General features: G+C 42.9%; 1 protein-coding gene and 1 long non-coding RNA gene across 5 annotated transcripts in view; one reads left to right on the top strand and one right to left on the bottom strand.

Moving 5' to 3' along the window:
* Positions 1–3,634: 3,634 nt before the first annotated feature.
* LOC107324801 lies at positions 3,635–6,636 on the bottom strand. Its single transcript, XR_001559567.2, has 2 exons — positions 4,183–6,636; positions 3,635–4,031 (listed from the first exon to the last, which is right to left on the bottom strand). It is a non-coding gene; the product is annotated as an uncharacterized LOC107324801 (long non-coding RNA).
* Positions 6,637–10,179: 3,543 nt separating this feature from the next.
* The window catches only part of GK (glycerol kinase), a 37,055-nt gene continuing 29,651 nt past the window's right edge, over positions 10,180–17,583 (top strand). For all 4 annotated transcript variants that reach the window (XM_015885138.1, XM_015885156.1, XM_015885146.1 and 1 more), the window contains exon 1: positions 10,180–10,395. In XM_015885138.1, the coding sequence (XP_015740624.1) occupies positions 10,318–10,395 (78 nt within the window). In that variant the 5' untranslated portion in view covers positions 10,180–10,317. The remainder of the gene's footprint in view (positions 10,396–17,583) is intronic.

Genomic DNA, 17,583 nt, shown 5'->3' with positions numbered 1-17,583 from the left:
CTGCAACATTTTCAAAAGAAACGAGCAAAAAGCAAAGCAGAATCAGTCTTTCCAGAAGGCTTCAAAAAAAAATCCAACCCTTATAAATAAACAATAGCATAACTGAAACTCTGGGGGGGGGAGGAATGGTTGGTTGGTTTGTTGTTTTTTGTATGTTTTTGATTTTTCTAATCTTACAAAAAGTACTGAGGCTGGTATCTTGTTTCCATCAGTTGCGTCTGGATACCAAGGGATAACCACAAAGAAATTAGATGACGGAAAAAGATGTATCCAAAGTATTAAAGCCTGAAGTTGTTTCGGAAGTTTAACTAACACTGCTACTTTGCTTTGAACAAGTGTTGTAGTGCTTCAATTGTACTGTTTTAAAAGCTGTTATGATGTATCTTCTGGCTTTCCGATACCTGACCAATTTCATCCACTGCCTGAGTAATTATTCCCAAGGTCTCCAAAGTGTTCTCCACTCCTTTTTTTTTCATTGATTCAAGCACTTCTATTAGCCATGAGTGAGAGCTGCAGACATGCCCCATTTGCTCACGTAATTGTCATTTGGTATCCTCAAGTACTGTTTTGTTCAAACAATCAGCAATCTTTGCATTCTTTCAATTTATTGTATTTCTACCACTGAAACGGAAAGCTATTTTTTTTTTATACAGCTATGTGAGTTTGATTTTTCTTGTAGATCACAGTCAATAGTGCTTTTACACAAGAAAGGTTAAATTCTTATCTCCTCAAGTCTAATCAGTACTTTCCTTCACCAAACCATTTGACTTAAGATATATGGACTATGATGCTAAAACGAGAAAAAGCATTTTCTAATCCATACATTGAATTTTTTGGAGTTGAAAGCACTCGGTGTTTTCAGAGAAGCACAATACAGATTCAGGGCTTGGTCCGTGCATGTAAAACTCCAGCCTGGAGGGTAATGAGCTGATGTACTGAGCTCCCTCCTAGCCTCAATTAATACTGTTCCCTGAAAATCAGTGGTGTTACACTCTTAAAAAGAAAACACCACCACTTACTACTGCACGTTAGCTGATGTATATTGTATTATTTAAATACAATGTCTGGATAAAGTATATTATTATACTTAATCTAATACATGTCCGTATGTATTTCATATACATGTAATGTTATTTGCTAAAACATGAACATTACACATACTAAATAATTATAACTGCTTAGTATATCTACATATGTTTATCATTAGCACTCACAGAATCACAGAATTGTAGGGGTTGGAAGGGACCTTGCAATTATAATCATTCAGAATTGGTGCCATTTATATTCAAAGTTCATGTCTTTTTTTCAGATAGTTGTGAATGAACCAGAACTGTACTTTCCTACATTTCAGATGCCCCTGAGATTTCTGATACTCCGTCCTTTCCTGTTCTAGCAGGCTTACATGCTGCACCATTAATCATCGGAGCACTTGCTACAAAATGCATCATGGAAGTAGAATTGCCTATTTACTCATTTCTTATCTTGTTTACAAAAATACAACAAACAAAGATAGTAGGAAAAGACATCCAAGAAAAAATGTGGTCTGATGTTAGAACTTTAATCTAGTTTGTTCAGTAAGCAGTGATAAAGCAACACGTATAAAAAAAAATATGTGCATACACAAACACCAAGCACATTTTAGGGCATCCATGGGAGAAACATCCATCTTCTTTCCCTCTTAAATTCACTGCGAAAGCTCCCTCTGACTTCACGGAGAGCAAGAATTTTCCTAGAAATATTTTTGAAACATTGAGCAATGATGCACACACACATGCTTTGTGTTATCCTGGTCATTAACCAGATAGCAATTTTTTTTGCATAGAAGGGATAGAAAAAACTCTCTATACACAGCGTATGAAATTCCACTGAGCAGTGCATTGCCTCAGGCTGACTTCCTATCTCAAATAATATGGTAGAAATGAATGTATAAAAGAGCAATTAAATTTCTTTGTATTATCATACAAAAAATATAATCTCATATAGGATGAAGTCAGCTATGAATTTAACTTATAACAATAGGAACATTCTAGTGCCATTAGAGAGGTGATTTTTCTATTTCTGCAGAATTTTACCACTGCTACGACGTTCATCATCTGAATGCCTAGTCTTACAATTTTATCTATGAACTTAATATATGTTTTGTCCTAAAACTCTCCATAAAAAGTACATATAGACAAATTACTCTTTTATACTTATGAGAATTTTATTAAATTTTGCAGAACAATCAACTTAGCTTCTAAAAGTTAATGTACCTACAGTAATTACAACCATGGGCCAATCAAGCTAAGCAGATGGAGCAGCTTCCATCCCAGCTCTCAACTCTGCCACTAAGGAGCTTCTGCTCATGTAGAAGAGCGAGTGTCATGACCTGAAAAGAACCAAATGCACATAAATAAACTCTTCTGAAAATGTACCAAGAGCATTACTGGAATTAGACAGAAGTCAATACCAAATAGCTGCAACAGGAATATATATTGTTAGTGCACCACTGCTGGGTAGACTGAAATTGCAAAAGCCCCAAAACATGAGGGAATACCACACGTGACAACAGCAGGCTGCAGTTTGCAGAAAGTTACTCTTGGAAATTTGAGCAGAAAACTGTCTTCGGGAAGAGAAGAAAAACAGGGACCTGCTGTTGGAAAACCACCTTTTCAACCCAGGGCATTCAATGATTCTGTGATTCTAGGTAGCTTACATGAGTCATGTAATCTGACCTTGTATCTAACCACATAATAACCTTCTGAAATAGCTCGTATCTGATGGCACAGGTGGAGCCATCTTTATGTTGTGTATATGCATCTGTAACAAAAAAAAATATTGATGCACAAGTTTTTAGTGCTTCAGAGTCCAGTACCTAAATCTGATCACTCTAGTCCCCTATGATGCTTCATAAGTATTTTGTAATCATCATGAAGCTCTTCGGTTTGCTTCTTGCCTTCAGGCTTAGTTGCAGTCCAGATGGATCCTGCAGAATGGGATGTTTCGACCAGCTTTCCTTGACTGCAGTCAGTCATTTCCTCTGCTCAGTCTGGTCTGATGCAGGTCATGCTTGGCTTGCAGGAGAGGAACAAGGACAGCTGAACTGTTTGGTCTCAGAAACAAATGATTTTATTAATTTTGTGTGTCATCCTTCTCCACCATTACACTAGGGAAGTGCAATCTTTAATTAGCTATCCTAAGTAATGTTTAAAGCAAGTAGTCTCTGAAGATGATCAAGTTATCAATCTGCCAAACTCAGACCTTGAAGAACAGTTTGCACATCCAGTTTCTCTTTGGGTGACTGGGCTTTTTGCTGTATTGGTATGTTATAGATATGTTTCAACTCTCTCACACTCTCCTCAGGATATTCTAATCCTGTTTTTTACTTCACAACTTCCTCTGCTGAAGAGCACCTTTCTGTTAGGCAGCTTCACTGAGAGGTCGGTCAGCTCCCTTCCTACCTTCTCTTGTAGTTTAGTTTATTCCAATTTTGAGAGTTTCTTCTCCTTCTAGTTTGTTCTGCTGTTGACCTTTTTCAATAAACATAGCTTTTTGGTTCTGCATTAGCAACATAAGAAAGAAATCTATGCAATATCTTCCCAATTCTACTCACATCCAATTCAATTCCCAGTTAAACACAACAAGACACTTTTTGTGAAGTTCTAAAAGATTGATGTTCATTTCAGTGTCCTCAGTGAGGTGTTTTTGACAGCTTAGAAGGCAAGTGAGTTTTTCTATCTCAGGGAGAAACCTGTGTGTTTTAATTGTCTGTCAGCGTTGCTTTGCACATCGGGCACTCCAAAATAGAGAGCACAAGCTTCATGAATAGCTACTGGTGTGTGCCATCACGTCAGTGTCAGACCTCAGAACTAGAAAAGATCCGTACTCTGAATCAGTCTATTTCTGCTCCTGGCTCCAGGAATCATCAGTCAAGCTAAGATCTTATCCAACCTCTCATCCCAGAACTTCTCCTGGATGTTGCTTGAAATTCTTTGGTCATCCATTGAGGAGGCTCTAGGGTAGGCTTCTACTCTGCCATTAACACTGAAGGCCTGAAGGAGAAGCAAAGAAGAAGGTCCAAGTGTATGACTTGGTTCAGCCCCTAGAACTATTTACAGATCTGTCAGCATCACTAATAGCAAATTCCTGCCCTTGTCAGCTTGTACTGCTGCACAGAGGTCGTGGAACCTTCCCTGGACTTACAGTATGTATTCTCGGGTTTTCTGCACGATTCAGTCGTCAGCAATCCTTTCGAATCATATCTGACACTTCACATCTCTCCATCCATGCTTTTAGGAAAATACTTGTCAGTGTTCCCTTCTGAGCAGTGGAAGGCAGAGATGTCAGGAACTCTGGCATCGAGGATAGGACTGTCAGGGGTTCTCCTCTTCCTAGGACTCAGACTCTATCACTGCACAGATTCTTCTCACACAAGCTGTTAAACTTCTTCAGTCCTGACTGTGGTAGAACTTTCATTTGGGGAAACTGCTAGAAAACTCAAAAATGCATAGAGATTAGAGCTGTAAATGCAGGAAAAAAAAACATCTCCTCTTAAGTCTGTACTATCCAACTGCCATAGCAGGTTTTGCTCCAAGTTTTTTTTACTTTATTTTGATCTGCTTAGGTTGAGGAATAGAGCTACTACTAATCTACTAGCAATTTCTACATATCCCTCAGTTGTCAGAAACAGAAACAAAGGCATGTTTCTACACTCTGCTTCTGGTGAGACATTTCTTCATATCATGAAATCTGAGACTGATATTTCCATCACTTCTGAGTCCTTGGTGACTTATGTATGGAAGAAACCAGCTCGATTATCAGCAGCTGTGCTTGCAAAGTAGCCAACACTCAGGCACATGTAGAAGGTCAGCCCAACAAGTCTGTTTTTCAGATGGGGTATCCCTTCTGACACGTAGCATTTGTCCCCATTACTAACACTCACTCTCATACAGAGATATTGTTGAGTTGGGTATTTAAGACAACATATGCAGGGTTGCCAACAACCAGACCAGGCTGCCCAGAGCCACATCCAGTCTTTCCTTATATCAGCTCAGAATTTCATGTGTTCTGATTGGTGTCTGTTCTTCTTTGTCCCACTACCACAACAGAGAAAAGACCGGACCCATCCCCTCCATCTCTCCCACCACTCAATACAGACAGCAGTAAGATGTCTCCAAGCCTTCTTGTTTCACAGCTGAGCAAACAGAAGAGTCTCAGCCTCTCCTCATTCACTATCTATCAGCCCCAAGGAATTCTAGCTACTGATAGCAATCCTTGCTTTGCCTTAAGATATAACTAGGTCATAAAGAATTTCCAGAAGACAAAACTTTTAGACAAAACTAAGCTCTTCCACTGGTTTTATGATAGAGAAACACAAGTACTGTGATATATGATGTAAACATACATAAAATTGAAAATAGCAGTGTAGTAAAAAACAGACAGTGTAGTTCAGTTTTTCTTGACAATAATGTATCTGTTCATAACTCCAGAATTTCCTGGCAGGCAGCTAACATTTGATTTGATGACATGGAGGTTGAAGGTCCTTAAGCAGCAGCAATAATAAAGCTTGCGGTTGCTGATATTTCATCCAGTCCTTCGTCTCCTCCACACCATCTGCTACTTGCTCTTAGCCTTTCCCATTCTCGTAGCTGTGGCAATTTCTGCTCTTGCACCAGCTCTGGCACTCGTCACTGTAAGTAAGCCAATTCAGCTTCTTGGCAGAAAACTATGCCCTTTTATTTTCTCTACTTTTCTTTTCTGCCATATTAATGAGCTCAGACAAATCAAAAAGGGATCCAAGAAAAACCAGACCCATTTCACAAGAGGCAGAAATTGTGCAAAGGCAGGAATGGGACGGCAGTATTAAAACCACCTTCTGTTAGTACCTATCTGCTGTGAGTTCAACTTAACCCAGAGAATTGTGCCTCTGCTGGTTATTATTTGATAATTCAGCCCTGTTCTCTGTGAGGCCAACAGGAATGCAAGTAGTGGTTCCTGAGCAATGCAGTGGATAAGAAGAGCAGTGCTTCTTGACCAGAGGCAGCACTGCCCTTTACCTCTGTTCTGCTGAGCATTTGCTGGTTGCCACTGGTCAGCAATGGCTGCGCTGGGCCTTCCTCCCTATCTGTAAAATAAATGCCATAAGCATTACACTGCTGCCAGAGGTTTTGCAGATATGTCAAAAGCTTCTAAGGTTCATAGACAAAGAAGTCTGTGGATTCTATGGGACCTGTGGGTCTTTTGATTACCATCAGTAACTCAACTGGACCACCATGGAATAATCAGTTCTGAATTCTTAATCATCTTCCTGTGGATGTTGGGAACTCACCGTGTAATAACTAAACCAAAATAGAAAACCAGAAGTGGAGGATACATTTTCTCAAATACACTAAAATGGATTTCCCTTCATATAATTAGGTTTCTACAAAAATAGTATGTTTTATTCAACCCTCTCATTCTGGACTCTGTAGACACAGGATGCATCATCACTTGAGACTTAGAATTTTGTTCTAATTAGTTTTAGATCTACTCTATGATGTAAGAGCTCAGGTTACTGCAGAATTAAGAGAAATTGCTGAAATCCAGTGCAGTGATAGCCTCCAGATTCTCATGCAACAGCACCAATGTTTCTTAGTGTTTTCACTATAGCTGCACTGCAATTCTTCATACCCACAGCTGGAGATACAGGCCTGGAGTGTGTGCCAATAGAATTTCAATTCTGACTCAGCATTTAGATAGAAAAGTAATAAATACTGGTACATAGAGAAATTCACCTGATCCTGCCATTATACATAAGTATTTCTATTTCTCTGAATTATCCATTTTATTTCTCAAGAATGCTTACTATTATCTACATAAAAGTCTTGAGGATTTTTTCCCAATTTTTCCATTTTGATTTATACGATGTGCATAAAGATTTATTGGTTTGCAAACCGCTTTTCACAGCTGTCAGTATTTATTGTCTTAATAGGTGAGTTTACTTAATCCAAGTTTTACTTCTGTCCACGTGACAAACAGTAACTACAACAAGGACTGCTTTGGCTTTGAACAATGTGAGAGTGATTCTAAATATAAAATGTAATTCAGAGAAAACTATTGTTTAATATCAGGTCAGAAGCAAAACACATCCTACAAGACATCTATTGCATCACTGCAGCCCATGGCTTCACAATAAAACTGCTCTTGCCAAATGGTGACAAAGCGCTGTGGACACCTTCCAAAATAAGCCTAGTATAGAGAACACAGAGCCACTCCTTCAGATCTGCTTCCTTTATATCTGTGGAAGGGCTCCCTGCATAGGGGTACTACAAACCCTTGATTCAGATGGTAGGGCACTGGCACCCAAGGTCACAGTCTATTTGCGTTTACTCCCTGGGCTGGTATGAGAGAGAAGATTTATACAAACACGCAACCATCTGCACACTCACACATACCATACACGTTCCCAGTAGGCAAAAGGGTGTATGTGACAGCCTGACTTAAGGTCCTGGCACACTGTACGCATGTACACCTGCTCTGGGCTAACTCCAAATATTCCACTCCAGCTCTTCCTACAGGAACACAAAGACATCAGTAAGGTACAGCAGCATTCAGCCTGCTGAGTTATCTGTCACTGACTGGAGGAATGGAAAGAAGTGGACATCTGGCACGCACTCTTTATTTCACACATTATCACATGCTTGAAGTAGCCCGACAGAGTTGCATTTTGTCCTCAGTTTGAGGTCAATACAAAAGAACCAGCCAGAAAGAGCAGAATTTAGTTACCAATATCCCTCCATACTGCTGATACTAAATATAAAATAAATAAATAAATGCATGAAATTGAGAAGAGTTATTTGCTATTTCCAAGCTAATCCCTCTAGCAGCATCTCAGCAGTTCAGCCTCACACCACCTTACCATAAAGGTAAGGTCACCAACCTTTCCTTCCCTGCAAACAGCCTTCTTAGCACAGGGCCCACTAACAGGTCTGCAAATAGTAACTATGAAAAAAATAAAAGTGTTCAGACTCTAAATTAACAGTTAAATAAAGGGTGAACAATAGAGTGCACTGTTGAATGACATGGGAAGAATAAGTTGTTCCCACTGACCCTGTTTTCTGGCGTCTGCCAAAGCTCTTTGTTTCTGCCTGTCTTGCTCAAGGGTCTGAGCAGGTTACAAAAATGGCCTTGGTTATCATTGCCAGCACTACTTTTCCAGGTGTATGAAAATAAAGAGAACACTCTGCTGGAGCATCTGTACAAAAACAAGTTCTTTACTATGAGAGTGGTGAGGTGCTGGCACAGCTGCCCAGAGAGGCTGTGGGTTCCCCATCCCTGGAGGTGTTCAAGGCCAGGTTGGATGGGGCCCTGGGCAACCTGATCTAGCATTAAATGTGGAGGTTGATGGCCCTGCCTGTGGTGGAGGGGTTGGACCTTCATGATCCTTGAGGTCCCTTCCTACCTGGCCCATTCTGTGATTGTGAAAACTGACCACTTGTTCCCCCAATGAATTTTCTGCAAGCCAGTGATCTTCATAGATTTTACACAGGCAAATGTGAAAACTTGCAAACATAGGTATTTACTGTTTTGCATAAGTATTAGTCATGATGTTGCTTCCTCATATTTTTGGATCTTGACATACCTCAGTCTTTGCTGAAAACAGCTGTACCTTACCTAAAGCTCAGAACACATATGGCAAGCTTTAAAAGAAAAAAAAAAAAGCAACACAAAACCCATACTTTTTCTAATAATTATACTGATGAATTGAGGCTTGGATAAGATCCCTTGAGATTAATTCCTTGAGTTTCAGTGCATACAGAGATGCTGTAGCTCCAAGGAGGCAAGCGTCATCTATCTGTTGGAGTCTGCAGAAGCCCATTTACTGCAAGGCTTCATGAGGTGACTTCTTGTACAATTTAGTCAGCATCTGCAGCTTTTGCAATTCCACCACGGGCCTTGCAACACGGGCAGCTTTTCCTGAAGCACTGGTTAGCAACAAGCACTGAGAAAAGACAACCGACATCACACACCTTCGGTATTTCTGTGAGACACTGGATCAGGCTGCACACAGCCATGCAGACCCCACGTCCCCCGGCTGAAGCCCTCAGCCGCCTCTTCGGCCGCGAGCCCACAGAGCAGCTGAGCTTCAGCGGACATCTTCCCCCGGTGGAGAAGCCTCCCCCCACTGTATCCTGAGCGTTAGCCGCTAGACTCCACCTCAGAGAGGCTCATCCCGAGTTGCCAGCATATGCTCGACACACGACCGAACCCAACACTGTCCCACAGAATCACAGAATGACCCAGGTTGGAAGGGACCTCAAGGATCATGTAGTTCCAACCCCCCTGCCTGGCAGGGCCACCAAACATACACATTTACTACATCAGGTTGCCCAGGGCCCCGTCCAACCTGGCCTTGAACACCTCCAAGGACGGGGCATCTACAACCTCACTGGGCAGCCTGTTCCAGGGCCTAACCACTCTCCTAGTGAAGAACTTCCCCCTAACATCCAACCTAAATCTTCCCTCTTTTCACTTAAAACCATTTCCCCTAGTCCTGCTATTATCAGCCCTTTCGAAGAGTTTACTCCCCTCCTGGGAGTAAGCTCCCTTCAGGTATTGAAAGGCTGCAATGAGGTCACCCCGCAACCTTCTCTTCTCCAGGCTGAACAAACCCAACTCCCTCAGCCTGTCCTCATAGGGGAGGTGCTCCAGCCCCCTGATCATCTTTGTGGCCCTCCTCTGGACCCTTTCCAAAATCTCCATGTCTTTCTTGTACTGAGGGCTCCACACCTGGACACAGTACAACAGATGGAGCCTCACAAGAGCAGAGTAGAGAGGGACAATCATCTCCCTATCCCTGCTGACCACCCCTCTCCTGATGGAGCCCAGGATCCCATTTGCTTTCCGGGCTGCCAGAGCGCACTGCTGGCTCATGTTGAGCCTTTCGTCCATCAGAACCCCCAGGTCCTTCTCAGCCGAGCTGCTCTCAAGTCCCCCTCACGAACCGCCTCAGCACCCCCATCCCAACGGCCATCACCACACCGCACCCAACTGACCGCGGCCCTGAGGAGAGGCCGCGCGCCGCCCATCACGTGACACCCGCCCCCGCCCCTCCGCTCCGTGTCCCATTTCCCGGCCCCTTGACCCCGCCCCCTCCTCTCCGCCCCCGCCGCGCCCCGGCCGCTGATTGGCTGCGTTCTGGCATTGCGCGCGGCAGCGCCCCCCGCCCCGCCCCGCCGGCTTCAGTCCGGCAGCCACGCGCCGGTGGCAGCGAGGCGGTGCTGGAGCGTGAGCGGCCGTTACCCGCCCTGACGTGCCGACGGGTGGCGGCGGCGGCGACGGCGGCGGCGGAAGGGGTCCATGGCCGCGTCGGACCGCATGGTGCTGGGGCCGCTGGTGGGTTCCATCGATCAGGGCACCAGTTCCAGCCGCTTCCTGGTGAGAGCATCGCGGAGCTCGGGCGGCGGGCGGCGGAGGCGGTGCCGGGGTGCTCCGTTCTGCCCGTGGGGAGAGAGCGAGGGGATGCGGAGGGGGCGGCTGGGTGTGAGTGGGACGGCCCCGTCCTTGGAGGTGTTCAAGACCAGGTTGGACGGGGCCCTGGGCAACCTGATGTAGTAAATGTGTACGTTTGGTGGCCCTGCCAGGCAGGGGGGTTGGAACTACATGATCCTTGAGGTCCCTTCCAACCCGGGTCATTCTGTGATTCCGTGTGATTCTGTGACGGCTGGGTGTGAGTGGGACGGCTGTCTCAGCCCGGCACTCGGAACTGCGGGAAGATCCCCGCGAGCTGTCCTTTGGGTGACCGCGATGTGCTGTAGCGTTAAAGCACGCGGTGACTGTGCTGAGTTCCCAGCTGAAACCTCGGGCCTGCAGTGCCCGCGGCTCCGTGTCAGCGCATCCCGTACTCGCTCTTGGCCCTAATGCCGTCCCCTTCCCTCCCCCCGTGTGAGCCGAGGGGTCCGAGCGCTGCGGGAAGGCACGGTTTGTGCAAGGAGGGTATGGCTGATAACAGCCCTTGAGCTTAAGGATCTATCTCCGTATTATGCAATAGACGGCAATGTTATTCCCGTGTATGTAATTTACTGTATAAGCTTCCTGCTTGCAAATCTCTGCAAACGCTGTCCTGCCTCCCAGTCAGTAAGTCGTAGCAATTTGATATTGACGCCGGTGATAACTTCCGCTGTGCAAGTGAAATAGCGACTAGATATAAAATGCCACATTGATCTGAGAAGAACGTGAATCCCTTGCATGGAAATTTTCTTCCCTGAAGCAGGGGACCGAGTGTCTTCCTGACCTGTGTTACAATTATTTCTCAATATCACGACCTTCACGGGACTGTCAAATGACAAAGCACAGATCCGGGGGTGGAGAGAAACTCCAAACTGACAAATGACACCAGTGGGCTATCTGGAATGGCAGTCAGGAGCCCTTTGCCCACAACAAACAAACAAACAAAACAAAAAAACCCACACTGGAAAAGTTCCCTGTAATGCCTGAAAATCATTTTTGTCTGCTTTATATCTGCAGCTGAGTTAACTCTTAGTGTAAAAATAAAACGCCAGTGCAATTAAAAGGGACAATTCCAGCCTTAGATTTATACTCAGTCTCTTTTGACAAGTACTGTTTATAGGTTGTAACAAGAACTTTCTCATACTAGATACATTCATCAGTAGTTTGTACACTGTCACTTTGGTTTCTGAACAGAAATGTTTCTGTTCAGGGATCAAGATGCTTTCACAATTAAATAAGAAAACACGCTTTTTCACTTTTCTTGTCTTTTCAGTTCTTCATGTATTCATCTCAGCTTCCCTAAATTCTTTTCAAAATATGGTGTTCTCTTAGACTTGGCGGTGTGAGCAAACTGTTACGATAATAAAGTTGCATGAATTTGAGGATGTTTTTTTTTTCCAATGAATTAAAATCAGAATGTGGGATAGAGAGGAAGAAGAGGTCCAAGCAAGCAGGGATCTGCTACAAGCTACGTCACTCAATCAGATAATAAAGCATGCGTCTGGAGAATCTTGCATTAGAAGAGATTACCACAGTCAAAAGAGACACCTTTCTTTCAAACACGTTATGCCAAAATGTAATGTGTTCTTTCTATCTGAGATATTTCCTTGGCTCTCTTGTTGTGTTTTGATCTTTTCACTGTGATAGTGGTTTAAAGATATCTGGGTGAAAAACTGGCTAAGGTACTATCGATAGGTCAGAGTCTAAACGGAGGCTGATTTACAAATGGTGTTCCACAGAGGATGGTAGCAAGTTTTCATCAACAGCCTGGATGATGTTTTGGGATGTACTCTCAAGTTTGCAGGTGGCCATGGATTGTGAGGAGCAGTTGACTGGAGAAGTGGCCCGGCAGAAGTATCATGAAGTTCAACAAAGTCTAATACTTGGGACAGAAGGCTAAGAAGGCTTAATGGAAGCAGATCTGGGGTCCTGCTGGACAGCAAGTTGAACATGAGAGAACAGATTGTCCTCATGCTGGCAAAGATTAACCACGTTAGGAAGAATGCAGCCAGCAAATCAAAGGAACTAATTATTCCTGTCTTTGTGCCTCTGATGAGACAGCACTGAAAGTGCAGTGTCTGGTTTCTGTCCCCACAGAGGAACAGAGTGTCTGAAAACCTGCATTTAGTCCAGCAGAGGGTCACTGACATGGTCTGTAGGCTGCAGCATGCAACATGAAAGACCAAGGGTTATTTGTCCATGGGAAATCTATGGGAGCATTGTAATTGGTTCAGTTATCTAAACACAGTTTGTAGAGAATACAGAATCAGACTTTTCTTGGAGGTGCACAGGAAAAGACAACAGGCAGTGATAACAAGTTGCAGCAAGAGAAATTTCCTATAGATATAAAGTACAAATGTTCCCCCCTAAAGGGCTCAAACACTGGATCAGGCACCTGGGAAGACTGGAATTTCCATCTTGCAGGTGCCTTAACACCTGGCTGGAGAAGGCCCAGTGTAGCCTGGTCTAACTTTGAATATATCCTTAATTGTCCAGTGGGTCAGGATAGACGACTCCAGAGATTTCTTCCAGCTGAGATTCTATATATGAACAGAAGCAAAGATTTGTGAAATTCTGCCCACGTGAATGAGGCTGTGTGAAACAGCAGAACCGAGGAAAGTGCATTCCTGTTGCCATAGCTCCTTGTTTATCCTTGTATTTCTTACACACATAATACACATGAACAGTTATAGCTCGTGCTGTGGTCTTGCCATCAGAGCACCTTGACTTGGATTTTTTTTCTAAGCTACTTTCATCTGCAAGAGTAACTGTAGTTACTCGCGTGAGATCTCATTATTATTATTGTTGTTGTTGTTATTATTATTATTTCTGTTCAATTGGGCTGAACATGGATAATAAGTTCAGCGTTAGTTACTAGACTTCAGAGCACAGTGCTCTGAATGGCATTGCAATTGCTTTGGCTCATTTTCTTAAGATAACCGAGCTGGAAAACAAAGTGGATAGGCTAAACATGTATACTTGAATGATTAAATTCTGATTTAGATGTTTTACCAAATGCATTCATAAAATATTTGCGTCTCTTGATTTACTTTATTTTATTCAATAATTATATCATAAAACTCTTTGTGACTTCTGCTACTTTTGCTAAAAGCTTTTAGTTTTGAGTTAATGACCATATGAACCCATGCCTTATTTCTTGAAATGCTTGTTCCAGATATAGTCTTTCTGGCATTTTATCCAAAAGCAGCAAGAACTGAAATATTCACTGGAGGGCCTGCACAGTTCAAGTACACGTACAGTATGTCAGACAACCACAGATATTTTTTTCTCACCTCCTTGGGTGCCTGTACTTCATTTCCAGAAGAAAGACTGCAAATAAAAATATATCACACTTACAACTCTTTTCAGTAAGCAAAAACTGCCTCTTAGGGAAACACTTAGCATCCATTGAGCTTGCCCTGTGGAGAGGAATCCATACTGCTTGTCTGCAGAAATAGCCCAGCACTTTGGGAAAGAGCAAAATTTGATTGTATAGCTAGCAAGGGTTAAAAATCACAGAATTGTAGGGGTTGGAAGGGACCTCTAGAGATCATCGAGTCCAACCCCCCTGCCAAAGCAGGCTCCCTACACCACGTCACACAGGTAGGCGTCCAGGCGGGTCTTGAATATCTCCAGAGAAGGAGACTCCACCACCTCCCTGGGCAGCCTGTTCCAGTGCTCCGTCACCCTCACTGTAAAGTTCTTCCGCACATTCATGTGGAACTTCCTATGCAATAGGGGTAATGAGATGAAACTATTGCAAATGCTTTAACTTTTCCCTCACTCTTAGCTTTTGAAAGTACATTATAGTTTAGGTTTTATTCCCATAATCATAAGTGCTTCCAGGGGTGGAGGGGGAGAGCAGCTATTCAGCAGGAGCTTTCCAAACAAGGAGCTTTTCCAACAATTTCTAGGAGACAAGTTAAACTGTGCTCATTCATGAAATTGACCTACTAATTCTAGTTAAATGCTGGATGTGGAATTACTGTTTGTCTGTCATCTTTTCCCCACTTGGGTTGATTTCATTGCAATTTCAAAACTCTGGCTCTGAGCTTATTTGCCATCAAAGTTATAATAGCTGCTTCAGCTTGATGGAAACTGATGAAAATACAGCTTAGGCTAACATAGCTTTCTGCAGGCAGTTGCGCAGCTGTCTTAAGTAGCAAAGCTTATGAGGAGTTGTAAGTTACTTGTGTATGAGCCTTATATTTGTTTGCCTCACATTTCTGTTCATTCTTTCAAATTCATTACAACTGATGGATTCTTTTCTATTAAGAAGAGTGAATGTAATGCCATGCAACTATTTACACTCCTAAATGTGCCATTATTTTGAGACTTTAGACAGAGCTTTTGTTAAATGATCAGCTCTTCTGCTTGTTTACATACAGTGTGGCTGTTTAGGTGTTCTTTTTCTGCCTCATTGTTGTAAGATTCAGAGCTCTAGCTCATATTCTTTGGGTGATTTGTTTATAGTGGACCGAAAGTATGTATTCCTTTTTTTTTTTTATCTCCCATCAGAGAATTCAGTATATTTCTGGATGTTTTCACTGTCTTCCATCAAATTATCTCTGTTGCAGGATGTGTAACTTGCTCTGAAAATAATGCCTCCTGTTACTTTCCACTGAAAATACAACAGCTACAAAGAGCATAATAACACTACTTGATAAGTTCTCAGCTACAAAATACTGTTTTCCAGCAGTCACCACCATTAGCTGTGCGTTTTCACCAGTGATGAATAAGAGCCTTTTGAGCATGCTGTGCTCAAAAAAAATCTGTACCATTGCTGTCACTGCTGCAGAAATGCACCATCCACCACCTCAGTGTGCTAACATCCATTAACGTTGAGCAAATGTTGATGAATGTCAACGGATGCCATTGTTTCCACATGGAGGAGTTCAATGATGCGCCTCTGCTTCATGCCCGCTTCTACTTCAGGCACCATTGTGTCAGACTGCCCCTCTGCTGCCATCATTCACACAGCAACAACATGTAATGGGATACTGGTGGGGAGGTCCAACCCCTACTGCCACACCACCAACATCCACCTCTGACATCATGGGCTGACATAATGGAATGGGAGGCATTACTTTTAGAGCAGTCCTCATATCCATGTATCCAAATGGCCTAGGCAGTTCCTCTGTAACTACCAATGATACAATGAGGGCAAAATTGTCTGAAAGACCTGTATCGTATATTGAAGTCAGTTATTAATGAATATGAAAGGAAGGAAAGCAGTGATGGAAATACACCTCAAACCTGTTTCAACAGGAGTGTGTTTGGCCTTATCTGAATTAGTCATTGTCACCAATTTCTTTCTCTTACCACTGTCAGTGAAAACAAGGATGTATTTTTTCCTTTTTGGCTACAGTTTGTGGGGGGCAGGAGGCCCATTTTCCTCAGCTTACTCCCTGCATTGCTTACCATTTTCCTCTTGGTTTAAATGTAACATTTCATTCATGTTTGGCTTCCTTCTGTGTATCAGAATTGTATTATCACAGTATAACATGATATTGTTCTTGGTGAAACTTCTTAATCCCTTGCGATAAGGTACAAGGAGAGTCCACTGCTTTTGTTGAATATGTCAGAAGTTTGTGGTTTTGTTTGTGATAGATTAGGAGAGCGTGTTTACCTAGTTCTCTATGGGCATTGAAAAGATCTATGCACTTGTAGTGACGCTCTCTTTGTTGAGAAATTACTCCCGTTAGAACAGAAGGAGACAAAAAGCCTTTCTCTGCCAGGGCTTCCCCCTTTGTTATCTGCAGGGCATACACTAGATTTAATGAATGACCTTGTCTAATTGAGTCCGTATTTATTTCTTGCTAGCGGTAGGAATCCTTATGTACTGCCTCCTGTTTCAAGGAATACTAAAGTGATTAACGGTGAATGATTACTAAGTAATATTTAATGTTGGTAGTAGGTCAGATAAATATGTACTGAACCTGTGTTTAATACAATGTCTTCAGTCTTTATAAAAGCTTCATAGATGTTACTACGCTTTTGGTATAAAGGGAATGTCAAGTAAAATTATCTTTTTACATACATGCAAGACAATCTCTCCTATTAACTCTATTGCTCAGCATTTTAAGACCCTTATCCAATTATACTGCTTCCTTCCAAGCATGTAGTACTGATAGAGCTTACCCTCTTAGGATAGCTTCATGCCAAGGCAGAGCTTACAGGTGAAATACAGCTAAGTAAATACAGTGAAAAAAATAGAGTGGTGCTTTTCTCTGTGATGTCTCCAGCTGGTAACAGAAAATAAAGAACATGTATCTCTTTAAGAATTCCTTTCTGGGGAGCTGTGTGGGAATATTAGCTTTTAGCATTTTCCAGAGACATGGTGTTGTTTCCATCCTTGGAGGTTTTGAAGATATGCTTGGAAAAAATCCATGAGCATCCTGGTCTAGTGTGGTAGGTTACCCTGCTTTGAGCAGGTGGTTGTACCCGAGGTGGCTACAGATCTCTAAGGCCTGCAGTATTCTGAGATTTTAACTTGTAACTAAAATGTTTCTAAACTTCAGTTTCTCTCTAAAGATACACTTTAAAGTCTTAGAGAAACAGGAGAATCAGAACTTCATCTGTTCTTTGCAGTAGTTGGGCCAATAGTTTCAAAGCAGAGAGGTGATTGTTCCCCTGTACTCAGCACTGGTGCGGCCACACCTTGAGTACTGTGTCCAGTTTTGGGCCCCTCACTGCAAGAAAGACAATGAGGCCCTGGAACGTGTTCAGAGGAGGGCAACCAAGCTGGTGAGGGGTCTGGAGCACAGGACATACGAGGAGAGGCTGAAGGAGCTGGGACTGTTCAGCCTGGAGAAGAGGAGGCTCAGGGGAGACCTTATTGCTCTCTATAACTTCCTGAAGGGAGGTTGTAGTGAGCTGAGGGTTGGCCTCTTCTCTCATGTCATTAGTGATAGGACCAGAGGGAATGGTTTCAAGCTACGGCAGGGGAAATTCAAGCTGGACATTAGGAAGTATTACTTCTCAGAAAGGGTGGTCAGGCACTGGAATGGACTGCCTAGGGAGGTGGTGGAGTCACCGACCTTGGGGGTGTTCAAGGAATGACTGGATGTTGTGTTGAGGGACATGGTTTAGTGGGAGCTATTGGTAATAGGTGAA

The sequence above is a fragment of the Coturnix japonica genome, chromosome 1 (genome assembly GCF_001577835.2).
Source record: "Coturnix japonica isolate 7356 chromosome 1, Coturnix japonica 2.1, whole genome shotgun sequence".
Taxonomy (NCBI): Eukaryota; Metazoa; Chordata; class Aves; order Galliformes; family Phasianidae; genus Coturnix; species Coturnix japonica.
This window is presented reverse-complemented; position numbering and strand designations above follow the sequence as displayed.